This window comes from Leptosomus discolor, chromosome 12 (assembly GCF_034619465.1).
Source record: "Leptosomus discolor isolate bLepDis1 chromosome 12, bLepDis1.hap2, whole genome shotgun sequence".
NCBI lineage: Eukaryota > Metazoa > Chordata > Aves > Leptosomiformes > Leptosomidae > Leptosomus > Leptosomus discolor.
The window spans coordinates 7200700-7227325 of NC_141402.1; the positions used below are offsets into that span (position 1 = coordinate 7200700).

Below are 26626 nucleotides of genomic sequence, written 5' to 3' on the forward strand. Positions count from 1 at the left end.
AGCAAAATCATTTCCTGAACTCACTATACTTGAAAGACCTTTTCTGCTCCTGTTACTGCCATCAAGGAGTTGCCATTGTTTTCACCTCAGAGACAAGAATAATATGACAAATATTTTGAAAGCCAGGTGACCACAGATTGGTTGGGGCACAGCTAACTGTGAATAAATTATAAGATAAAGTCCTGTACAGGCACCGACATTATACCCAGGACTAGTATATATTTCAGATTAACAAGGTAACTTCTCTAGCTTACACTGAAATAACGATCAACTGAAAAGTCAGTGAACAGACAGATGTGTCAAACACAATACAATCTTTGCAAAGAGGGAAAACCACACCTCCATCAGCCTTGCACTAAAAAGCTACGATATATACATTTAATCATGCATCTTTATCCAGATCTATGATACAGTCATATTGTGCATTGGACATACCAGATAACGCTCTGACACAGATTTTATAGAGGGCATGAAGGGCCAATCATGCTGGTCCCAGTCTAAACATAACTGCAACTGAAGCTCTGACATGGAAAAATCCTGGTGCTGGCAGGACAAGTTGGTAGCAAAAAGCCAAGCAGACCATGTAAAGTGAAAGTGGTAAGCACATAAGAAGTAATAAAAGCAAACATGCAAAACAGAAAAGGAAAAGAGTGAAGACATAATACAATGCAGAACTTCCAAGCATTCAACATAAATATAAATTCATAAGCAATGAATCTGAAAGAAAAAAAGAAAAGATGGTGTTCAATCATTGGATTGGTGTAAACTCTGCCCTTCACTGAGCGCAAAAATTTGCCAGTTAAAAGCCACTAAGTCTCAATTCCGCAGATTTTTGTTGGCTGCCCCAAAGCTTCAATTTGTCTAAAACTCGTAACACTACTCTGCACTTTGAAATCACTGACTCTTGCTCAGCCTGATCCCCACTGTTCATTTCAGAAGAGCTCCCTCCCCTGTCTTTCAAACTAATAGGAAAGTCTCTGGTTCACCTTGGAGAAGGGGTCAACATTCGATCAGTATTGTGTAATCAAAAAGGTACAGCATAAAATGCTAAAACACCAGCACAGATTACCCTGGCAGTTGGTACCCTCACCTAAGCATGTATACGTACTTTTTATTCCTCCGAAAGTATTTGTCTTGTGTGATAGAGTAACTCCTATAGGATGATCAACTTGTGAAGAGTCAGTTAAAAAACAAACGAAACCACCCAGAGACTAGAGGTAGATTTTTGCCTTTGTTATTACCCAATTGATATCTTGGAAGTTTACATGTGCTAAACATCATAATTGTTAAATGCAATAACGAGGTTACAAATCAACTATCCTTCACTTCTAAGTAAAAAGTACTTTAGAGTTATCAGAGCACACGGAACATGTCAAAGCCAGAAACTACTTGTAGGGGGGGGTTATTACACAGATATTCTTCTGTTACATGGTTATGAATGACATGGATGACAGTATACTTCAACAATATTTTAACAAGCCAATGAGAAACTTCTGGAAATGAGTACACTGGAAAGGCAATTAAACTCAGCACTACCATAAAAGAATGAACTGCACAGACAAAGATGTCTGATTTTCACAACACTATCCTAACAGGCACAAGACTACTTTTAAAATTCCAAATGAAGCTTTTCTGAAGATATTTAACAAGACAAGAGAATATTGTCTTCAATGAACAATATACATTTGAACAAAAGTAAAGCTTTGGGGTCACTAAAGAAAAAAAAATTAATTCCAATGTTTTAAAGCAGATTATTCTTGGAATTACCCGTAAATGAACACCCGGTGTAACAGTTTGCAGTCTGTACCATATGACTCAGAAACTGTACTGTAATTAGTTCACCCAGATCTTTCAAAATCCCTTCAACACAAAGAATAACTGTGTCAGCTGTAGAAGCACTGGTGAGAGAAGTTATCAGTTCAGAAGGTGGGTAAATCAGCATCACACTGTGCTGTGTAAAACCAAGCAGACACAAACCTGGCAGTATGGGTGGGGTTCACATTCCCACCTTAGTATGAGGTTATGTGTCAATGTGCCACCTTAGGACTTCTTTTGGTCTACAGAAGAAAAACTGGCAACTCCAAAAGGCAATGATTCTGATTTTAGGATTAAATTAATCACTCTCTGGAAGTGGCTATCGAAGCTTCCTCCAGCAAATATACAGAAGAAGCACAGAGTGACTAAGTTATTTAAAGACAGGAAACAGACAGCTAAAAACTGTTAAGATCAATTCCCCCCTTCCTGCCCCCCGCCCCCCTTTTTTTTTTTTAACTGTAAAGCACGGGATGACATTTTCAGGGAACTCTCCTATACATGAAATGAAATAATTTTGTCCTGAGAGGGGGTAAAAATGGCGTAACTTTTAGCAAATTAAGTATTTTTGGTCTGCTAAGGACCAGGAACTTCATTTGTATTAAATGTATGTAAGGGAGAACAGAGGTGAACTGCAGGTAACTGAACATTTCATTAATGTTACAGAGCATTATTCAGGCAATTAGGAAAAAAAAAAAAAATCTCTGTAGTTGAACAATTTTCACCTCTCTCTGATCATTGTCAAGACGCAGGTGCTCTGTGTGCTGCTTCTGTCTGTCCTTCCGCCTCCACTGTGCAGGAGCATTTCTCTTTGTCCACCTACAGACAGAGGAATATTATTAAGCAAATGTCAAGAGTTAGGTGAAGGGCAGTGGCAATGGAGGAAATAAGAATTTTCTATTTATTGTATATTGAACATGTTGACATCAATTACATCAAAGTGCAGCTGCAAATACACACAAAGAACCTCTATAGAAGAATCCAACATTGGGCAACCAAAGGATTTCAGAAAATCAGATTACATACTCTTGCTTTGTATTTTTCCATTCTTTTATGATATCCAGTTACAATTTACACCTTTTTCTCCTTCCTTCAAAGTTTTTATAAGAAAATAGCCTAAAAATATGGGAAAGAGTGAAGGAGAGAGACCAAAGGAGGGAGAGTAAAGGAGAGAAAAAGAGAGAAAGAGAAACAACAAAAAAAACTCCACGTACAACTCACCCACATCATCCAATTTGTTCTCACTTTAAAAAAAAAAAGATACTGAATTTTCTTTCTAGTATCTCTGCTTTAGTACCATTCTGTAGATCTTGTCAAGATCCAGCACCTGTTGCCCTAGCTTACTCACTTGTTGCTTGCTGGTCCAGTGGATAAAACATCAGACTGAAGCTTGGGAAAAAATCCAAGCTCATATTTCCCTTGTCCAATTTTCATGTCCAGCAAGTGTGGGTGGACTGCAGTATGATCGATTTTTGCTAGCCTTAATTCAATAGATTTCTCTGAAATAGTAAGAAAGATATTTTTGTTAAAGGTGTTTTAATCAGACACGTATCTGTAACCACACATCCTCAACTAAAAGCAGATCTCAAATTTAAGATAGGAGGTGGAAGCTTCTTGCTGACCCCAACAGGTATACTAGTACAGCAGTGTATTAAACATCAAGGAACTGCCACCAAAAGAAGAAAAGTATTTATCTTCTTAAGCTCAAACATTTTTCACACAAAGCATACAGGAAAACAGTTGAGTTCAATTAAACTTTACATGAACTTCATCTCATATCTCCACTTCCTATACAACATTTGGTTCCCCACTTAAGCTTTACACCTCAGCTTTTTTGGTCTATTTTTTTTTTTAGGTTTCAAAGCATGAGTCATTACTTAACTTTAACCTAATGTCTACAAACAGCACTGACTAGTTACATTTTTAAAGTGTCAACAAGCTGGCTAATTACTCTTACCAGCCTCATCAATGGTTGTGCACTTTTGATACATAGATGTGCGTAGAGTCGGTGTCCTAACATTTAGCAGCCTAATTTTATCCACTCTAGAATCAAATACTCTCAAAACAGGGTCTTTATCATCTTCATCATGGCACATAATCTTATTATCAATAAAAGATGCAAACATTTGGGTCTCCAGGAATCTTGAGAGGAAAGGCAAGTAAGGTTCAGGCTGGTCCGACAAGAAAGATGCCTAACAGATGAGAAGAGATAAGAGTGTTTAGGAGTCTGCAGAAGAGAGATATATCCACCAAAAGCACCAATTTTTCTAATCAAGGATGTATTAAGTGACTTTTGCGCCACTTAAAGCCTAGTTTTAATACACAAACCAATTCTATCTCTGGAACAGGCAGTCTGTATGAAATCTTCAGTTTCATGCAATCACCTACTACATAGCACAATAACTATTTAACTGTGATTTTAGCACTTCCTTGATTTTCTAAACATTTCAACAGAAATCCAGCAAACCACAACAGTACTGCAGGTGTGGATATTATGTACTTCTGGTTGGGCTCAAAGCTTTTGAAGTTGAGAATCTTTTAATACAATTTGATGGGAATTAGGTTAGCATTTTAGCAGGCAGTGCTGCAACATAACCTTCACCCACATGAACTACCCTGCTGACAAATCTCCAGTAAAGACAATAGCAGTAAAATTTGAGTAACTGGGTCTTGTGTTTCCCTAGAAGAGAGCTAGGAATACATTCGGTACACACGTACCTAAGTGTTATATGGGGACATGGCTTTATACATTAACATATGCAGCAATTCCTCTGGTTAAAATCATTTTCACTAGTAATATTTAATCTTAATGTAGAGGTTAGCCATAAAGTAAGGCTTTCTAAGCTATTTTTCTACAGCAAGCTGTATTTTTCTACAGTATCCTTAAAAGAGTATCTTTACCTGTCTCCAAGTGTGCCTATTATGTACATGTTTTTCCACATTATATACAAGTTGTGGCTTTTTTGGGGAATATTGACATTTAAGGAAGAAATTGCAAATTTGGCAGTGCTGTTTTCTATTTTCTGGCCCAATAAACTAAGTCTTAGGTTTGAATACTGTTTTACTTTTTACATTAACATATCTTCTTGTTACAACTTACTTTATCAAAGTTTTGCATCTGTTCCCTGTTTGTAAACCAAGATTCCTTGTCCTGACTGGGCTGAATGACAAATACTTCATAATCTGCAAACATTTGTGTAAAGCGGTTGGCAAAAACTTCACGGATTTGAATGTTCAGCTGGTAAACCTTGAATTCTTCTTCATCACACTGAATTTTAAGATCCTTTTTGCTACTGGTCTCCTCTTGCACCTCCAACTGAGAAAGTAAAGTAACACACAAAAAATTTGTATTGTTGCTTTGTTAGGTATTCTAGGTATTCAAGATCTTAGTCTGCCATTCAGCTACTACTCCTCCAGACAACATTCCAATTAAAAAAAATTACAGTTTCAAGCACTGTAATAAAACAGCAACACCAAATAATCTAGACAGAAACTTTTGTCTATAAAGGTCTAATTTCAATAATAAACCATAACCTACTTTAGTACTGGTTGCACTGGATACGCTTTAGATCAAAAAAGGATACACAACAACCATATAAGTGCCCACATATGCCATATACTTAATTTACTTACTTTTACCCTTTCATCTCCTGTATAGGCTTTTTAGGTGTTTTTACTACCCCTGCATGTTAGGCAAATCTATATTTCTGTCTGGTGTAATACAAGTCCAAGTTTAGTACTGTTACAGTTTAATACATACCAGCATTCAAATGAAGACAGAAATGCACAGTAAAAAGAAGCTGTGCATGTCTAGTAGCCAATTCCACGTAACCTAAGTCCTTAGCAGCATAATGCACAATTCATCATTACACAGCCCAGAGTAATCTTTAACAAAATAAAATGCATTTTCAGTTAACACATGAGCTAAGATTTATGAAAACAGCAATACGAGATTCAGATACTCAATTCATTAGTTTTGATAGAATTATCTAAAGAAAAAAAATCAAAGGCACAATGCACCAGTTTGAATACACATTTGCTACCCCTGCCTTTGTTAGTTATTATAGGAGGCAGCACCACACAGACATAATATCTAGAGTTTACAACATCTGCACAACGATGTAGTTGCTGCAGCTGTCCCACATTTCTAAAAGCACCTTGGTTATAGCAGTCCAAGGCCAGCTATAAATAGCACCCCACAGCCACGCTCTCTGCTAGAGAGCTCTGCTCTTCAGCCATTCTTCCACTGCATCTCACAAGAAGCACTTGGCATCTATGTGTTCCTCATTAACTGGGTATTTGGCATCAAGCAGGTGTCTTATTTACGTGTTTGAGAAAATTTTGACAGTTATAACCTATAGACTCCTACCATCACAAAAAAACACTAGTAAAATCAGACTTCAACTACTATGGAAGAGAGTGCAGGCCTGAATGTGCAAAACCTTAGAAGAAATTAAGACCACCTGTACTTTTCCCATCACTTCCCAATCCATCCAGTAAAAGAACAAAAGCTTCTTACCAATTTTCCCCTGAACAAGAAAACAGTGCAAAAGACAAACCTGAGAAGAGGAACACAGCTGATTTGAGCATCTAATCCTGTCCAGTAACCAAATGCTCCCTGCAGCTCCCTCCCCATGAGGCAGCTCTCCTCCCCAACCTACTGTAGGTCACAATTTCTATCTCTGTTTGGCCCCACCTGTAGCCCAAGTTACAGTCACATGAGTAGGAATCAGACTCAGCAATGAAGAACTAGTCAAGATAATTTAAACATGCAAGAAATAAAACCTTTCCTGATAAAATCTTCACTCCATTCCACAACGGCTCAGAAAACCCACAGTAGTCTTTCGGGTAGTAGCTTTTATGCAAAAAGGACCACAACTTTTTTTCCCCAATTCTGACTGGCCAAAAAATCCAACCAAGGTCAGTACAAGCTGTGCACATTCACTTGCTGGGAATCAGAGTCTAATGCACTTTACAACATCAACCAGAAAAAAGCATCACAGTATCCCTATGGCAAGCACATTATATTCAAGCAAAATTATACATATTCTACACACAATGAGAAAAAAAGTTACCTATATAAACCAAGATTGGATTTCAACTTCAGGATTAGCTGGATGTCAGTTTTAGCCAGGTAAATCATAAGAAAACAGTGTACATTTCAAATAAATCTTGAACCCAAGAATAAACAAGGCAAGGTGTATTTTTAAACACATTATCTTGGCAGAATAGCTAAAGGTTTCCCTAGATGCTGTGAGGTTAAACCCCACTCCCTCTCTCCCCAAAGCTTGTCCTTGTCTCTACAGGTGTTCACAAGGTTTGCAAACATGTTAACATAAAAGTTCTTTCTAGGGAAGAAGACAAACAGAGTCTTTGGACCATGACTTCAGATCACCTACTACTGCAGGTCCAGAGAGAGCTTACCTTTTCTAGACTCACACCTGTTCTTTTAACAAGGGCTTGGAGTCTTGCAATAGTCTCATTTTCCTTTAGCAGCTCATAGGAATTCAAAGGTGATCCTGCTACGTTCCCATTTCTTTTATCAGAAACCAGGTCACATGCTCTGAGGCTCTTCATCTTGGAGGCACTTTCACTGCAGTGAAGGTTTCCCTCAGGTGGAATTCCAAAAGCCATTAGTATCTCTGAAATTTCCTGAATGAATTCAAGTTTATTTGGGAACTGTGGTAAGTCTTCTGGCAGCTCGATGAAATGGTTGTCTACATCCACAAAGCACAGGTTAGCCTGGGATTTAATTCAGAACAGGACACCATTACAATATCACTAAGCACAAGGGTCACATTTATTCATCTTCGGGTTTTGTGCTTATTAAAAGATTCAAATACATTTGCATTTGTTTGGTTATTTTGTAAAACAGACTTGCCCCAACCATAACTGAACTATTTGGTTGGCTTTGAAGAAAGCAGCACAAGGCCTTCATTTCCAGGTCTTTCAAGGAGGTAACGAAGAAAGAGGACTGATTTTAAAGTTGGTCATTAGGTACAAAAGATATTGTAGCATATATTAGGTACAGATGTGTGAATTTTTTCATACACATACAGCTAGATTTTAACCACAGGATATTTGCAATACTATTTTATACACCTGCATACATAAGCCTGTTGCTCAGATTATCAGTCCACTCTAAAAGATTTGGCTAATTCCATTCTAAAAGGTGTACTGATATTGCAGAAGCTGCAATGAAGTTATCTTTTCTTTTTTGTAAGCAACTTGAGAACTAAGGGAATTCCTTGAATGAGTTTAGAAGTTTGTTTCCAAGGGGAAAAATTAACTAGTTTCAATTTTGTTTTCCTGTTCCAACCTCCATCTCATTTATCACCAAAAAAAAAACCAAGAAAAAGAAAAAAAAAAAAGAGACAAAAACCACCTATGTATCTGCCACAGCAACATCAAAAGAAGCTACACACCTTTCAAGGATTTACCTCACCCTATATAGGATGGGGTGGGTTCCCCTTTTGGCTTCTGCATTGCAGAACCTGTATCAAATGGTTTCATGACTACATGATTACATACATCACTCCAAGAACCCTATTCATATGTGAAATCTGCTTGGAAAGTTAACTATACTGAAAAAACTCCGCTTTTCTGTAGAAGCATTTCAGTTTTTCTTCACTAGAGAACTATCGTGGACTGTCACTTTCCTGTTTAGCCTTCCCTATACAAAATCTTTCACTCCCTATACAAAATCTTTCACTCAGACTATGGGGTACTTTCAACCTAGCTTCATCGCATTATTCTAGGAGGCACATCTGAGCTCACTATAGCTTTGCAGCAAAAAGACCTATCAACTCATGAGAACTAACAGATCTCCAGTTTTTCTTATGATTCAGTAAATGCAGAAGGATGGAAGCACTCTCACTTACTAGGAAAGAAAGAATTGGAAGAGATCAACCTCACACTGAACGAAAGATGGATCATCCCAGAAACCAGAGCAATGTACACAAGCAGTGAAGTATCAGTAAGAACGAAGAGTTCCAGTAGGATTTTGCTGTAGCAGTGATCATAGGCAGACGAGGATAAGCTGCACCTGAGACCCCTTCATTTAAGTAAACTATTGTGAAAACGCACATCTAATCCTTGTGACAGATTTAGCTCTCTTGCCATTTCTACAGAACAGAGTTAGGATGCCAATTCTCCTTAAAACACAAGTATCTGTTGCCCAATTTCTTGAACTTCAACATTAAAATTCAAAAAACCATCATAATTCTTAAAGCAGAACTCCACTAGATTAGCACAGAACTCTGCATGAAATAGTCCAATTTATGCTTTGCTACAATATTACCCATAGATACAGAGGCAAATAAAAAGTGCTTGGCCAAAAATTAACCAAACATCAACCTTACCAATGTAGAGATTCTTGTCTTCATACTGAAAATTAATTCCTTGCCAATGAAGACAAAGCCAAATTTAATGCTTGCCAAAATCGCTGGTAAGTATCTGGGCTCATGTGGCTAACTCTTCCAACAATATCCCTTCTGAAGAGTTTCTCTTTAAGAGCAATAAACACGGTTCACACACTCTAAGCCACTAATGATGATTGTTTATCATGCAACTTACTATTACATTTCCCAGAATTTACCCTACATAGAAGCACTAGAAAAAAGAAAGATGTTAGCGTGCAGCAATACTCTAAAGAGTATTTTTGGGGACATTCTACATTTACTCAGTGCCTGGTTAACAACCCACGAGACAGGACTACCTAGAGCAGCATAAGCAAAGGAGATTCAGTAGACAGCTTTAGCCTCTCTTAACTTAGGAGGAAGACACTCTCAAGAACTGCATAAGCACTTCTGAAAAGGCTATGGCTATGTTCCCCAGGGAACAAAAATGGTAAAGACACCTCATTTCATGAACCCTTCAAGAGGCACCAAAACAACATTCTTCTGTAAAAATGAAATCCCAAGTAAATAAACTGCCAGTTACAGACAGCAAAACAGTAAGTCTCACAATGCTGCTCCAACAGAACAGAATACCAGCAAGGATAGAGGGATCCGCTCCCTTAAAAAGCAAGAGAAATTAAATGGCACCTTTTTTTTTATTATTTATTAAATTGTGGCTATCCAAAGCATTTTGCATGCTAGGAAAATAAAGGAGTTCTTTGACCACCAAGTTTTAGTTATTTTGTTTCTGGAGGCAGCATAGCTGAGTGAGCTGTAAATAGCAGACAGCTCTGTGTTAAGCCTCTATGGATACACCAATCATCATTTTACACATACAAAATTAAAATGTTATAAAGACAAGATACTTAGCAACACCTGTAAGTAGAGATCCAAATGAAAGAGCATCCTCGAGTTAGTCACTTGGTATTTCAGGTCTCTAAAGCAGTCTACCAGTTTTCTGACCAAAAGAAAACCTCAAAAGAAAACCTCAAATAGTTACACACCACTTTAACAGATTGTTACAAGACAGGACACACAACATCATCACATAATAAAACGTTCTCCTGAAACACTACACTAAGGAACAAGGGTGTCACATCCTTGTTTAAAAACTTGTATTTCCCATAAACTTTTATCATCACAAATAATGGGGTGTCCAGGCAAAAGTCTTACACACCTTAAAAATGTGGGTGCAAGTAAGTCAATGTTCATGTATCTGATGCCAAAGCCTGGTCCTCTGAGGTCAACAGCATAACTTTCCATTGGCTCAGCGGGGTCTGGACTATACCCATCAATTCCAAAGCCAGAGGACAACTGCAAGTCTTTAGTTTGACCTCAAGTACAGCAAGGGCCAATCCCCCCCACACAGATCTAGCAAGGCCTGCATCAAGCCCATATCCTTCCTTTCAGCTCTGTTCAAAAATACAGAAGGAAATTATTCAGGTTCTGTCAAAAGGATGTCTAAGGAGGAATTAGCATTCACTAATAATGAGTAAACTCCCCACCCCACAGATATCCTAAAGAGAAAATATGATTTATATTAAACATTAATACATCATTAAATGGTATGCAAATAGCTGGCTACAGCAATTTAGAACAGTTAGTTCTGACAGCACAATCACCACTACTTGAATTCTCTGTGCAGCCCAGGCGCTGAAAGTATAGGTCACATACAGGTTTTCACACCCTCTCCCAGACAGTCAGATTGAAACATGGTTCTGAGTTAAGGCTTCTGCTTGAATAGAGCATCGAAAAACTAAAAACCATTCATCTACAGCATGCATCAGCATTGCACATTAGGCCCCAATCTTGCAAATAACCACCCACTTAACACACAGAAAACACGGACATGCAAATTTATACACACGGCTGGCTTGTGGAAAGTGTGTTTACAGTGGTCCCAAATTCTAAAGGATGCTTCTTGTCACGGTTTGAGGCTGGGCCGGCCACTAATGAATGACAGACGCTCTCTACTAACCCCTCTCCCCTCCCAAAAGGGACAAGGAGAGAGAACAACGGAGAGAGACTTTACGGTTTGGAAAAGAAAACTAAAGTGGCTTTAACGGAACAATAACAATAAAAGAAAAGATAAATAAGAAGAATAAGGGAAAAAAAGTGAAATATATACAATATGTACAAATATATACAAAGCCAATACCGAACCCAACTCCCCCCACCCTGATGACAATACGTCACCACCACACCGCAGGGCTGGCACTGGGGCAGTCCCAGGCTGGACTCGGCAGCAGACAGGGATGGGATGCAGGAGCTGGACTCAGGCACTGGATTCAGGGATGCACGGATCAGTCCTCCTCAGATGTCGGCCATCGAAGAAGAGAGGAAGAGACGAAGAGGGCGAGACCCTCGTGATCTCTCAGCTTTATACTGAATATGACGTATATGGGATGGAATACTCTGTTGGTCAGGTTTGGGTCACCTGTCCAGTTCGCTCCTCCCTGTAGTTGCGACTCTTTTCACTCCTGGCACCCCAACATGGAGTACAAGATTCAGCAGTGACCTTGGTCACCATAAGAACAAGTATAAGCAAGGGCCTCTCTGCACACCATTCCTTGGTACGAACTATAAACACCAGGCCTTATCACTGCTGGGAGCAGTCACTGTCTGGAAAAACAGGCTGCTGTTTCAGAAAATGCTGTTAGAGGAGACTTAACTGAAAAGTTAAAAGCACTAAAACAGAATTAGTTCTGATTTAGCCCAAACCAGGACACTTCTATGCCACTCCTGTACGCAAATGGCGACCTTTTGCATTTATTCTCTGCTCTACTGTTCTTCATGCCAACCCAGAATTTGTGATCAAGAATAACTTACAGCTGCAGCTTTCAGAAATATGAATTTAACTTCTCAAGTGGCTGTTTAACACTGAAGTACAGGAAAACATAAAGCTGAAGTCTGTCAATAAATCTGCACTATTATCAAGCATCTATCACACCAGCAGATAGCCTGAGAATGCATACAAAGCAGTGATTATCTTTCAAAATAATTATCTTGGTCAGCCTGGTCTAAACATCTTGGCAGCAAGAGGAAGAAAGGCTTTTCAAGAGGTCTTTCTTATTTTCTAAAAGAACGTACAAAAATCAAAGCCCACAATTTTTTTAAGAATTAGCGTTGAATTATACCTATTTAATGGTTGAAATAAAAATAATGAGAATATATATCTCTCATATTAGCAGAGAATTGGATTTTACCTTTTAAAATCTTTCAACTTTGCTAAAAGCAAAAGCTATTGCCCAAGACCCTTGGGATCACTTCATTAAAAACAAGCTTTTTTAATGAGATACTACTTCTGTTTGATTTAACCAGTACTAGAAGACTCAGTGTTGCTTATTTTCACTCAAAATAACTTCAGTTTCCACCATTCTCCTGCATTACAGAGTGGCAAGGTGCACATGCAAACCCAGTAGCATGACATGGCCCAGATTAACTTGCTTGTTAAAAATATATTGCTATACCACTGCAAAAGTTTCTTTAAAAGGAAATTCAAAGACACATCAAAAAAACAATCTTACTTTAGTACTTGCTGGCTTCATGATCTGCAAGAAAGCTAGTTCAACCACTTTTTTTGATCAATTTTACCGATAAACAAACCACACCTTTGCCAGCAACATCTGAAACAGCTACATGTTCTTCCCTTCCCCTTTGATTTCTGCAGCACCTTATTCTAGTTTCTCCCATGCTCCCCCCCCCGCTTTCCTCTTCTGGGTTCCTTACAAGCCTCTGATGCAGCTATCAGTGAAACCACAAGGACGCTCACGTATACAGAAAGAGCCCTCAGCAAAGCAGCGATACATAAAAGAACGAGCTTAACTTAAGTGCACTGTATCACTGACACGTAAGCCTCAAGTCTTTTTTACAATTTTACTGGGCCACAGAGTCTGGTCTTCAAGTCACTGGTGAACTTCAATGAGCTCTCCCATCAGGCGCTGTCTTCTGACGCACCCGAGGGATAGTCTAAACTTGAATTTTGTACTAATGCCGTTCTTTTGCTCAAGACTTTACTCACCATCCATCAGCTTCTAGGATGCAGCTGGGTTTCCATGCTCCCACAGTAAATCATTCCCTTAAAGCACCAGGTGTGACCAAAATATGGGAGACTGCCACCACAAGCAAACCAAACAAGCCTTACGGCATATGTGTGCAAGACTTAAACCAAACCTGACAGAGTTAGGACAGATACAGTTTTCATATATATTAGCCTGAAACACTTTGAGCAAGACTATGTAGTTTTTTTAAAACTTCATTGTAAAACCACAATCAAGAAGTCTACAGTGACACTGAGGCACCCATGCTACGCTAGATAGCAGTATTACAGTCTTCCACAATGCTCTTCAACTGAGAAGCACTAACTAGATTTTCTGTCGAAGCTCATTTCTTTGGCCCTTGTCTAAATTAAATATTGCTTTCTTTAACAGCAGCTGTCCCATGCAGCCAAGCAAATAGATAAGCAACAGAGATGCAGTTCACATAATTTCAAGACAAAGAAAAAAAGAATTTGTTTTGCAGAACTCAGAATAAATTAGAACATAGAACAGTTCTTTAAATACTCTCTGTGAGAAGTGAAGAAAATTCTGATACTTACTGCATCTATGAACCAGGAGCCTGGAGGCAGGACTTGGAAATTAAGTTCCTCATATAACCCTGATGATTTCATAAAGGATCATGTACACCCCGAACTTTTCAAATAAGCAATGTTAAATACTAATATCCCTTTTGTTACTGATGATTCTTTATTGAAGCACAAATAATAGAATCCATATGCCCTCTTCCACAACAACATATTTTATGTTATGTTCCTTGTCAGTTTCTATGTCAGGAATTAAGTGCAGAGCTTCTTTGGTTCTTTAAGTGAAGGGTACCTGAAAGCCTAATCATAAAGCAAAGTAGTTTTGAGATGAATATGTAATCTGTAGTTCCAAATACATTAAAGCTGAATGATTGAATTATTAGTATCAGAAATACCGATACTGACCAATAGTTTCACTTAGTGAGACCAGCATGCACTTTGAATTCTGCTTTGCATTTTAAAATGGTACATTTACCTCTTGTTGCAACAGCAGGGTTTGGGGCTTTTTTGGGGGTTTTTTTGGGTTTTTTTTCTTGGGTGTTTTTCTTTGTTTGTTTGTGAGGTTTTTTTGTTGGTTTTGGTTTAGTTTCTTTAAAAGTAAACCCTCTGCAATGAAAATCTCAACAATAGCAAGCTCCTGTTCTTCCCAGTCTACCTTGCCTCTCGGATAAGCAAATCTATTGATATAGGATAACTTCTTAGTCATCTTTGAAGTCTCCAGCACATGTTCAAGGCCTTTTCAATGCCATAGCTACATTCTCAGCCTGCAACGCTAAGGACTTCAACAGTTCACATGAAACCTTACTCAGCAGTGGCTAGCAAGGGGATTTCTCAGACTAGGTCATACTCATCGTGTAGAAACCTTTAAGAGCTCACACTTTGAGTAAGAAAGAAGAAAGCTGAACCTTCAGAAGGACAAGTTTAAGTCCTGCACCAAATTCCATCACATGGGCACACAGCTGCTGCTATCTCAGTCCTGTGTGTCCTCCCATCCCTGCCCTCCCAGACAATTCTGATCTCTGTAAGACACTATCAAAAATCTACTCCTCCACCTTCATAAAAGGCTATCTGCAAAACAAAATGTAAATTGAGATGCCAGGTTATTTTTAATACTACTTTGATTTCATTTTTAACATCTAAAAATAGATCAACTACCTTACTTTAAACCTCCAAAGTAAGCTGATAAAGCTCTTCAAAACCATTTACCTTTTAAATAATTGAAATACCTATTTGAAATTAAAATATGTTTATTTAGTTGGAAGTATTACAGTGATTTTAAAATGAGGACATTCTGTACAGAAGGAGCACAGACTCTTAGAAGCTTGTTATAATAGTGAAAACCTCCATGGTGCATATTAACATGCATATCCACACATGCATTTTACTTCACCAGCTATTCTCTCTAAAAAGTGTACTATACTAACCATATTAATTAGGCCTGTTAGTACATCCAAATTTTTGTTAAAATGTAGAAAACCAAAGGAATAGATTGTTTTCATGGCAAGAACATGTGCTACTCTTATTAATTATGCCAGTGGAAAAAGAAAAAGAGAGGGAGAGAAGAAAGAAATCAAGATATTAAACAGTTTAGTTTTCATAGAAAAAAATAACACAGTTTGAAGAGAAATTTTCCTTTGAACTTGCCAGGAAAAACAAATTAAAACTATCAGCATATGGATTTCAGAAAAAGAGCAATGTTGGCATGGTGACCAGACTGGAGGTTCACAAAAATATCTTGTCTTTCATTTCATGCAGCTTTTTTAAGAAGTTTTTTTGTGTCAAGCTATGTTGCAGCTCTGCCCGATAACGAAAATAAAAAACACCACCACGAAACCCTCTGCCTGCCACGCTCCTGCTTTCCCAGTAATGTAAATGATAATAGAAGAAAACAGACAACCAGAGAAAATGGCAGAGATTCGAGAATCCTACCAGTGCCTATAAGTAGGGTGTTTCCCATGGTTTATCTAGTCCCTCCCCCACAAAGTTACACCTACAAGCAAGCAGACTCTAGCAGGGGCCAGAGCTGCGTTGTTCTGCAGCTAGTAACTCTGCAAGCACTCGCTTCCCACAGGGCTACCTGATAGAGGTGTCCAGCCTCTTAACAACAGCCAGACAGACCATGCTGTAACACTCAGCATTTTCTATATACAAAAGCAAATAAACCATTCAATGGTGCTCGATGAAAGAAGTCATTCAGTTGACTGATGGAATGGCCCCACGAGCCAGCCAGACACCAGCCACCTGACATGCTTCCCACGGGTGGTTACTGCAGACATTTCCTTTGCTACCTCAGGGAGTGCTCAACTACTCATGGTCCCCTGAGCCTCACAACCAGCTCTAAAAACTCGGTCTTGGCACATCCTTAATAAGAATATTTGTGAAGTGAATAGTGGGATAAAGTAAATAAAAAAACCCCTCTAAGCAGTTTGAAGATAGTCTCAACCCCACGAGTTGCAGAACCCTTACAGACCATTTGCTTCTCCTTTATACAATAGCTGGTGCTAACAGAGCCTCACTACAAGGGACAACTTCCTCAGCACTATCCCAATTAGCATCAGTTTGCTCAAGTAAATGTTGACATTTTCCTGCCAACTAAAGTCTAGAAGAAAATTTGAAATAGTTTTGGTGCAGACATCTGACAGGTTGGGTCCCTGTAAGCCAACCCAGAAACACAGTGCAAGGAAACCCAGCCTAACCCCGTGCAGTCAGGAACCAACACGGCACAGCACTGAAGCCATCAAGCTTTGCTCACTCAGCATCACACAGAGGCAGCTGCATGGCCTTTTGGCCACAGCTGGTGAATTCACACTGCACTTTCTTGCATTTCCTAGTACTACAGGGCTAAGTTTTGCAGCACAAAAATGTTCTTTCTGTAATCCCGCTGCATCAATGCCTGTAAAATTACAGTTTAATTCTATCAGAACATAAAATGTCCAAAACAGGGATTTATCTATTTCACCAAATTTTCTTCAACATTTCCAAAAGATAAAGAAAGAGATACCCCAAACCAAAGTCAGCAAAAACATCACATTGTCTTTTACAGTTAGCACCTACTGTTTTGGCTCATTTCTCAGTTCCCTGATAGTTATGTACAAAATGTATCCAACTGAGACAAGCTCCTCTCACCTCTTGAGGAAGTTCCAGCTTAGACCTGTCATCCAGGCCATTAGAGTGCAAGCCCATGAGGTAAGGGACAGGGGCATCTAGAAAATGAAGGAGGGATGCTGGAAGGATAGGAACATACACATGCTGCCACTGAAATGGAAACATTAGTGCTGTGATGGTCTCTGCCACAGTCATCAGTCTCTGATAATCTGAAAAAGATCAAGAAAAAAATTCTTTCACAAACATTTTTAAGTAAACAAATTTAAGATAAAGAAATGAGAGCTTGCTTTAAAACAGAAACCACAAAATCCAGTACTACCTGAGCAGCATCTTAATGAAAGCCCAGACTTGTACATCCGACCACATTTTGCTGAAACAACAGAGAGCTCAACGCAAAGTAGGTCATTCTAGAAGTCATATGGAAACAATTGAGCAAATTGAGTCTAAGCATCCATTAAGTCACCTTCTGCTACCTATACCATGGTTACCAGTAACACCAGTTTGTGTATGGAAGCAGTACTGTAATCGGTTAAGAAACAAAATCGGAAATAATTTCTTTTCTCTGTGCTTATGGCTTTCTATGGAAGTCTTGGATGAAACCCAAGGCATCTGGTATCTCTCAGATAAACATTTTTTAAAAGAGTGTTTAAATGTCTGTAAAGCATGCTGTATAGTAGCCAACCCAGTGTGACTGAAATAAACGCATAGAAAATAAAAAAGATCAGCTCTGTTTATCCTTTGCAATATATGACCGAAGCTTCAGTTCAATGTAGAAGCAACTCATCTCCTGCTAGAATTTAACAGCAACTCTAAATGCACCTGTGCAACACACATATCAAAGGATCTTTTTATTCAGCAGCTGGTGGCTAGAGCAGTTAACTTATAGCAGTATGCTGGGCCAACACCTCACCCTCCTCTTTTATACTACAGAATCATCTTTAACTGGTTTTGATATATATGCACTGTTAAAGGAGAAGAAAACGCTAGATGATCTCAGAGCGTGTGGTCTAACACAACTGCTGAAACATTCAAACTGTTTTCAAGCTGCCAGGCTGGAAAGAGTATAGAACAAGCTCATAAGATTAAGACAATTCCTACCTTCAGTCAAGCTATAAATATAGTACAAACTGGAAACACAGGATGCCTTTTTCATGATACTGCAACAATATCCAATTCCAGCCAGGAAAGGCAGGGCAGTAGGAAAAAGGGCTGGGGGGGGCGGGGGGGGGAGGAAATCAATATCCTTCATATGTGTGTTGGGGTGTGGGGTATGCACGTCTTCTCCTAACATGTTCATAAAACTACAGACGCTTGTAAAAGACACTTGAACGCACAGGTTCAGGTGTTGACGTTTCTGAAGCTGTTGCACACTGCTTCAGCATGCAGACAAAAACTGTGAAAATAACATTTGTTCTAAACAAATGCTTTGGAGAAAAATTAAGCTTGACTGTGCACTTTCTAATGTTATGGCTTTAATTCTCTCCTTTAGCCATGTTCCACTCAGACTACAGATAGCAGAAGACAGAGGGCCAAGAAATTCAGTTCCTGGCATTCATGATTAATTTTGTTTGAAGACAAAGTTGCAGAGTTTGGGGTCTGCAAAGACTCTCACCACCAAAGAGGGACTCAGCACAGGTTTTACTAACACCAGTCATAATTCTGCAATCTTTTGAGGTCCCTTCCAACCCCTAAAATTCTGTGATTCTGTGATCTAGGCTTTTGATTCTTGTTTTCAGATCAAACTGCTAGTGGAAAAGGTTACTGCACAGAGCTACTTCTCCCCGCCTCACAGTAGATCTACTGTGACTGAAGAAGTCTTCCATCAAAACAAGCGAGAACAGCTTAAACAGTTTGAAATCTTTGCCAAAAGCTTGCTTGGACTGAAACACATTAGGGAACAAGGAACGAACATCACCAGCAGCGCTCCCTATTCTGTCTGGACACCAGTTTCTGCCTACACAATTACTTACCGGTTTGCAGCTTTAATCACAGCCTGACTGCAAAGAAGTGATGAATTAATGATAAGCTTTGGGAAGAAGAATTCATTCCATACCCTATTTTCTTCAGCTTTAAGAGGAACTTTAAATGTAGCCATAGACATACTAACATTCCAGCTGGTTCATATTCAGCTTGTTTATTTGAAAGAACATGTCTCAGAATAGAAACAGTGTTTTCCTACTACACAAACCCCCCTGTCTAATCCTGCTGCCTCGTTTAAATACAACTTCCCCTCTGTCATTAAGCTAACTTTAGTATTAGCCTTTCAAATTAATTACAAAGTAACATCAATAATTCAGAATTTCTATCCACTCAGCAGCTATCTCCTGCAACGAAAGTTATCTGCAAATGCAGCTCTCTGATCCTGGATATCCACGTGGCTTAAGCCATTCCCAACTATTTGACCTGCCTGGTCACAGCCTGCAAGTAACAATGACTACATTCCGCAGGCTTTACACACATCAGGAGCTGCTGGCAAAAGGCAAGGACAAAGAAGGCAAGGACAAAGGCAAGAAGCCCGCAAACATAAATCAAAATAACTTCAATGTTTTCTTAAGTTACACCTATTCTGAGAGAATACAGAGTTTTTTTGGTTTTAAAAAAGCAGAAACCAGCCCACTTCTAGTACCAAAACATTACATAAGATTTAAAAATAATAAGAACAAAAATAAAAGAGGAAAGAAGCGCTTCAGTAGCGGTCTCACTCTTGTTTTTGAAGCCAGAACATGCTTATTCTGGTGCAAACGACACAGTCTTTTGGCCTTGTATTGTACAACAGCACTGGTAGGGAAAAAATTACATACCACTAGTGCGCTATTAGTTTGGCAACTTAACTGACCACTGTGCAAGGAAAAGAAAATTTAACATGCCCACTTAACACAGAAAAAGGCTGATTTGTTCTTCTAACCAATTATTGTAGGTAAAATACGTTATTCCTTAAAGCAATTATGACAAGTTATTTACACCAGTATTTATCTGCATCTAGTTCATCTAGACATTTTTGTTGATCTATAAAAAGCAAGTCAATCCAGGAAAAAGAAGAATTGAGAGGTCTTGGGTCTGGAAAGAGACGAGCAGGATGGGAAGAAGGTGGCAGCTGTAAGAACCATGATTCCACCTCTCCATTCTCACATTCTATCACAGAGAAGTCTATCAAGTGCCTACAGAAATTCTCTGTCTCTGCCAAATTTAAAAGCATTACAAGATCACGTTCTGGAATATTTTTTCCTTCTAATCTTCCTACTTCATGGATCACAATGAAACACTGTTGTATTTGGTAAGTAATTTCCATTCCACATACAACTCCCCCATTGCTGCTTTAAGGCAGAAAGTTGCTCCTACAGTTGTGGGGCCATTACCACAGATGAGTTTGGATATCTTCAGAAAGCATACGGATAAACCAGAAAGATGGGCTACTTGCCAGGATTAAACTTCTCTTTAACCTGAAGGGGAACAGAAGGGGAAGAAATTATATACACAGTCCCTATGTACAGGTAACATGCAATGCAGCTGAGCCACCAGAATAAAGCCTTGCCTGGAGAGCTCACTTTAGGCATGCTTGTTCATAGCCGAAAGCCTGGTGTAAAAGAAACATTTTTCAATAAATTTTTCTGAGCATTGGTATTCAGTGTGTCAGACTGCTTAGAGAAAACATATATTTCTTTAATCAGGCCTTTACTTCAAAAAACCCGCAACTGCAGTAAGAACAAACTGTGGTTAGCAGAAGCAGTGGGTCAAAGTACTTCCTATTCGTGTTCACTTTGTGTCTGATTAAAGGTGCCTGCACCAAGCAGCAAGTTTCCTAAATCACTGGAGGCATAAGAAGAAAGTGTCCTATGTAAGAAATTAGAGTTGGGCAACATAGGACTAATACTGCAAAGAAATAAAACTAATACTTTAAATCTCCAGAGTGAACATAATTTTAATCAAGTGAAACAAAGATGGGGAGGAGTGATTCAAAAGCAAAGCAAAGCAGGAAAAAAAAAAAACAAACAACTTCATTTGTACTTAAAAATGGCAGCAGACAGCAAATACCCAGAAAGCAAAAACTGTTCAAGATCATAGTCTCTGGCAGCGGTGCATTATATTTCTCCTTTTATAGTTTTTAGCTGTTCAGAAAATTGCCTCCAAGCAGATGTCACAGCTGTCTTAACTCAGTACACACTTTTCAGAAGAGCCCTAGGTGCTTTACAGAAATAAGGAGTAAGTCCATTTCACAGATACAAGAGCAATATAAACTGCAGGAATGCAAACCAGCTCCGGCAGAATAATCTGGTGAGGGCACTACTGAAGGCCTTCAGCACCATCGTCTCTTTGCCAGAGTTCCTCAGCCTTGGCTCAGCACCAGGAGCAGCTTCAGATTCTTCATTGTCTTATAGGCACCTGTGTTCCTCTAACACTTTTCCAAATGGGAGACAACTCTCTCAAGAGGCCAATCAAATAAAGGTATTTACTCCCTACACTTGGCTTACACTGATCCAAAATATACAGTGCTAATATAGTGGGACAAAAGAAGCACAAAGTCAGAAACATGTCAAAGCAATCCTAAAGCAAAACATATTCACTGCCAAGTGAAGTTACTCCTATTCCAAGGACTGACTGCAACTTAAGACGTGACATAATTTGTTTCAAAAAGGACTGCATCTGGCAGCAAAGTCCTCAAAGAGTTTTGGTGTATGGTTTCTTTGGGGTTTTTTGGGTTTGGGTTTTTGGGTGGTTTTTGGGGGGGGTTGTTTTGTTGTTTGTTTTGTTTGTTTGTTTGGGTTTTTTTGTTGGGTTTTTTTTTAAAGTAAATCTTACAAGCAAATCCTCTGATCCTGACATGTACTGTTCTAAATCTAAATCCACCCAATGAGTATCCCCATCTCATGTGACCTAGGAGAAAGAAATGATCCCAACCATCTCAATTGTTATGGGTTTGAGCACCAAGAGATTTAACAAACCCAAAGGACATTAAAAAAAAATTAAGATCTGTATTCTGAAGGACAACCTAGACCTCACACTGCTGCATGTACAAGAGCGTGAGCAATCCCTTACAAAAGTTCAAGCAACTTCTGATTCCGCTTAGAACTGAGTGCGCCATCACCTGTATGTCCATTCAACAGTCCCTGTTTCACAAACAGCAAGAAATAGATGTTAGTCAACCATACAGAAGAAAGAGCTGATTGTATTCCAGTTTAAAACAAAAAGGGCAACAAAAAACCACAAAAACCTAACAAGCCAAACAAAGTAAAAGAAGGAAACAGGTAAGTAAAGATATAGGCAATCAGAATCTCAGTCAGAAGTTCCATTTTCCTACTGATAGCATCCATTTAAGCAAAGCAAGCAATTGCTTTACTAAAACAATTTTCTAATTCACTGCCACGTAGAAGAAAACAGAGTATCATGGTTAGAAAAGACAAAACCAGAAATTATAGGAGGAAAAAGTTTACTTTCTAAAATTTCAAAATACTTCACACTCCCATGAAAATAAACTACAAGCGTGTCAAGAGCATTCTAGAAAAGTGTCTTCAACTTGGCTGCTGGGAATGCCAGCAGCATGCAGTAACTTCTGCTACTAACTCAGTAGAAGCTTTGAAAGTATTCTGAGCAAGTACTAGCAAACTGCACCAAAGGGGCTTCTTTTTTCTAAAAAAAAAAAAAAAAGCAGATTAAAAAAAAGCATCAGAGATTAGATCCCCTTAGAAAGTTTAAGAGGAGCTACAGTTCAAAAAAGTATGGCTACTATTACCGAGAAGGCACTATCACAGCTAGTTCACCAAAACTGAGGGGCCAAAAGTCAGCAAATAACAATTCTTCTACTGACTTTCCAGCTAGAAACTACAAGTGAGAACTTGACAGAGACAGACAAGACACGTCCATACGGTACAACACAGTCCAACGCAGCCAAAGCTTGGGGTGAGGCAGGGGAACAGTAGACAGAAACTGCCATACAGAACCAGGCCCACAGGCCTTCAGCTGCATAGATCCTTCCGAGTTCCATATGTCTGTGTGTGCAAACAAGAAACTCAAGTGCTCCAGAGCTATTTTAAGCTTCTTCAATTAGGCACTGATGAGACACTTGGAAAGTGTCCAAGAAAAGAAGTTGAACCTAGTAATATGACTTGGAAAGAGAACCCAGAATACAGAAGACCAGTCCAGAAATGAGCTGAGTTCCAGTCCAGGAGAAAAGAGTACTTATAAGGCAATGGCCTGAAAAGAGATTAGGGAACAGTGTTCCAATACAGTAATGCATGCATTGCTTTTCTTGCGGTGCTTCCAACCAGCCAGGCACACGTACCTCCACCACAGGAGGCCTCAAGCACAACTACAGGCCAACTGGACTGCATTCTTCTTCATACGGAAGAGCTGACGTTTGAATCTTCCACTGATGGGACACAGATATCCACATGAAGAAACTCTCCCTAAACCTCAAACATACAAATGCCTAATGCATTTCTAGAGAAAACACAAAAGTTGTCTGCGAGACAAGAGTTTCTAGATTTTTCCTGAATAATAAGCAAAGCAATTTGTTTTTTAAATCCAAGAGAGTAACCACTATCAACTACAGTAAGTTGTTGTGGTTTTTTTACTGTGTTTGAATTATCATATAGTTTTTCTCTGGTAGTTAGCAATGTTTATACAATGCAACAACTGTGACATAATGCCCTGCTGCCATTATACGCTTTTCATCACCTTGATTATACACGCAAAATCCATCTGTGGCTTTAGTCCATGCACACATCTCAACACATAAACATCTGTATTTCACACCAATAAAAGAATGTTGTTAATAACTGCAGGTTATATTTTATAAATAGTTACCATTTGTAGTCTACATATTTCAGTGACAGCTCAATGGAAGAAAATACCAAAACCAGATTTCACTAACACCATGGACCATCCCTGGATTTGTCTTGGGGTCTTCTAGGCTTCTTTACCATTACTATCAAATAGCATTCAAAATGCAGTCTATCTACCTTAAACCACACTATTATGGATGGATGAGTCTGAACTAACATTAGCCAGCCTGGGACAAAACAAAACAAAAAAACCCAAACAAACAAACAAAAAAACACCAAAAAAGAGTAGAAAAATTATCTTTTGGCATAACTCCACATACTCTGTGTTACAGTAACACGACGCAGAGTAAGAAGCCCAGCATTCACAAATTTCAACACAGAAAATGGATACTACTACCACATGACTTATTAACTGATAAACAGATGCTATTTCAGCTCAGTTGCTGCCTATCCTCTTCAAAGCAAACTTTATTTGCTTGACTTCAGCAATAACTGTTTCACGGCCTTAACAGAAATTTGGGATTTAATTCAGCCAAATAAACCTTTTTTCAGGTAATTTTATTTCAAAGTAACAACTGAAATATGACTTTAGGTACTCAAAGAGAAAGTTATACTTGCATCATTAATTCTTCTTCAGAACCATCTATAATTATCTATGTATCTTCTCAAAATGTATGGATAGTTTGGCAGAGATAGGCAGGAACTCAGCTAAGCAGCTGGAGAGGAACATGGGAGAAGGCATACTACTCTATCCAACAGCACATTTCCAGAGACAACAATAAAGGGGACAGTCAGTCCACAAATAAAGGAGATTATGTGAAAGCCCAAAGTTTTAAATGTAGGTGTCTAAAACCAGGAGCCGATGCAACGCACTCTTTGCAACTCTAGTTCTTTACAGTAAAACCCGCACACAGATCAGTCTGACCGCATTAGCATGCTAATGCCACTTCAATGCAGCTATTCTGTTGTTTGTGTGTTTTTTAAAATTCAAGAAATGAAAAGACCTTGTGTCTGTACAAGATTAGAAAACAAAAATCAAGTACTCACGCTGTGAATAAAGTAGTATCTGAAATTCCAAGAGGGCACAGGTAAAGAGTTGAACCACATTTTCTACTCCAAGCAATTCGAAGACTTCTTTAACTGGAAAATCAAACAGTGGTAGTTCACTGGTGCTTGGCCTTTGGCAGATAATTGGTCCATAAACACCTGAAAACTTTAATGACCTTCCTGCTGGAGGAAGAGGAACCTCATAGAGAATATTGTAGATGTAGCTTTCTAAAGGTAGAGGTGGCGGCTGAGGTGAAGTCACTGCTTGGTGAAGTTGTTCTAGTACTTTCTTACAAGCTTTCATGAAAGACATTGGAGTAATCAGACAAATGCACTTTGAGACATAGAGTGTGTCTCTGCTGATGTCATAGGAGTTAAAACGCTGTAGCTTTGAAACAGAAGTGCCATTGCAGTCTCCAGTGCTGCTGCAGCTATCTTTGTCATTTGTGGGTGGAGTATGAAGGATGTCATATTCAGCATTGTGCATATGATACAATGTCTGCATTGCACTGCAGATCTGTTTGCTAGTAACTTCCTCAAAAAACGTGAGAGAAAATCCAAATGTCCGTGAACCATCTTCACGAGTAATAATAAAAGAGTGGAACTGAGGTTCTCTGGAATCTGCTTGTGTCTTGAAAGCAAGCCCTTTTGGCATACACAGCTATAAAAAAAGGGGGCAGGGAAATAACATCAATTATAACCACACTTTTCTCTCCCCCCACCTCCAGAAGCATTGGTGAAATAGGATTTAGAATCCACAGACTGCCACCACATTTCACTTTAAATTCTAGTAAGTGTTACATCTCTGCACAATACAGTAATATGCATCTAAATCAGAAAAACTGAAGGAACATATTAAAAGGGCTGTATGCAGTTTCTGTTGAAACTCATGAACATTTTGTTACCAACCTCAGTGGCAATAAAATAACAGAATTCAAACGCAGATAAAGGAAAGTATTTTGGTCACTAAGACCAGAAACCTGACAGAGAAAAGTACCCTACTTCATCTAAACTAAGAAACCATACCACATTCCATTAAAAAGAAGAGTCAAGTACAAAGAAGATTCATTAATTGCAGACTAATTTATTTCTCTACCAATTCTCTAGAATGTAACAAAAAAGTTGTGAAATAACAAAAAACTCTCCTAGGGACTTATCACTTCTAAGTTTTAACTTGATTTCCTTTAAAAAATATCCAAATTAAATGAAAAGGTCTTTTGAGCCTGTACACTTTAGAGAAATTGATTATTATTTCCAATCTACAACAGACTTCGTCTTTTTTTGTCAAAGAAAACACGGATGAATGCCTTCAATTGTTAAGGTAGGTTTTTGTCTTAAAAACTAAAGCCATTAAGTGATACTGACCATTCCCACTGCATCCTGGTCAAAAGGGTTCCATTCAACGTTTTCAGGATAGCGGGCAAGAACTTTGGATTTAAATGTGCGTCTTAACGGAGTCTGTTCAAAGTTTTCCCCTGCAGGTGAAAGAAAAATATAGAAGTATTTCATTTTCTTTTTAAGCAAAAACAAGTCCAAAAAGCAGGACATCAGAAGGTAGATGTGAGGATAAGTGAATTAAGCACACACTCCTTTTAAGAGAAACAGAAAATGCAAGACAGTTAGTTAGCATATAAACAGACTGCAGATATTAGCAAGGATTAGCACTGTAACATTTCTATGTCCTTAAGTATCTGTGCTTTTCCTTCAGCACGACTATCTTGAGAGCATGGTCGCGACAGTAATTCTCTAAGCTACTCTTCAGGTATTTCAGGTTCTTGTTAAAGCATAGCTAAAGCTTCAGTTTCAGTGGCGTTTTGTTACTGAAGAAAAGCACAAATAGGCAAGATACAAAGATGATGCAAGTTCAAGATAGACAAAGAAGTGGCATCACTTAATATCTTCTT

The 26626-nt window shown here is 38.7% G+C and overlaps 1 protein-coding gene across 4 annotated transcripts in view; it reads right to left on the reverse strand.

The window, feature by feature from the left end:
- The window catches only part of DENND5A (DENN domain containing 5A), a 67276-nt gene that overhangs the window by 20397 nt on the left and 20253 nt on the right, over positions 1-26626 (reverse strand). For all 4 annotated transcript variants that reach the window (XM_086471972.1, XM_086471971.1, XM_086471970.1 and 1 more), the window contains 8 exons: positions 26088-26197; positions 24723-25383; positions 16918-17105; positions 7237-7554; positions 4913-5128; positions 3770-4004; positions 3161-3311; positions 2538-2631 (listed from right to left, as the gene is read on the reverse strand). In XM_086471972.1, the coding sequence (XP_086328098.1) occupies positions 2538-2631; positions 3161-3311; positions 3770-4004; positions 4913-5128; positions 7237-7554; positions 16918-17105; positions 24723-25383; positions 26088-26197 (1973 nt within the window). The remainder of the gene's footprint in view (positions 1-2537; positions 2632-3160; positions 3312-3769; positions 4005-4912; positions 5129-7236; positions 7555-16917; positions 17106-24722; positions 25384-26087; positions 26198-26626) is intronic.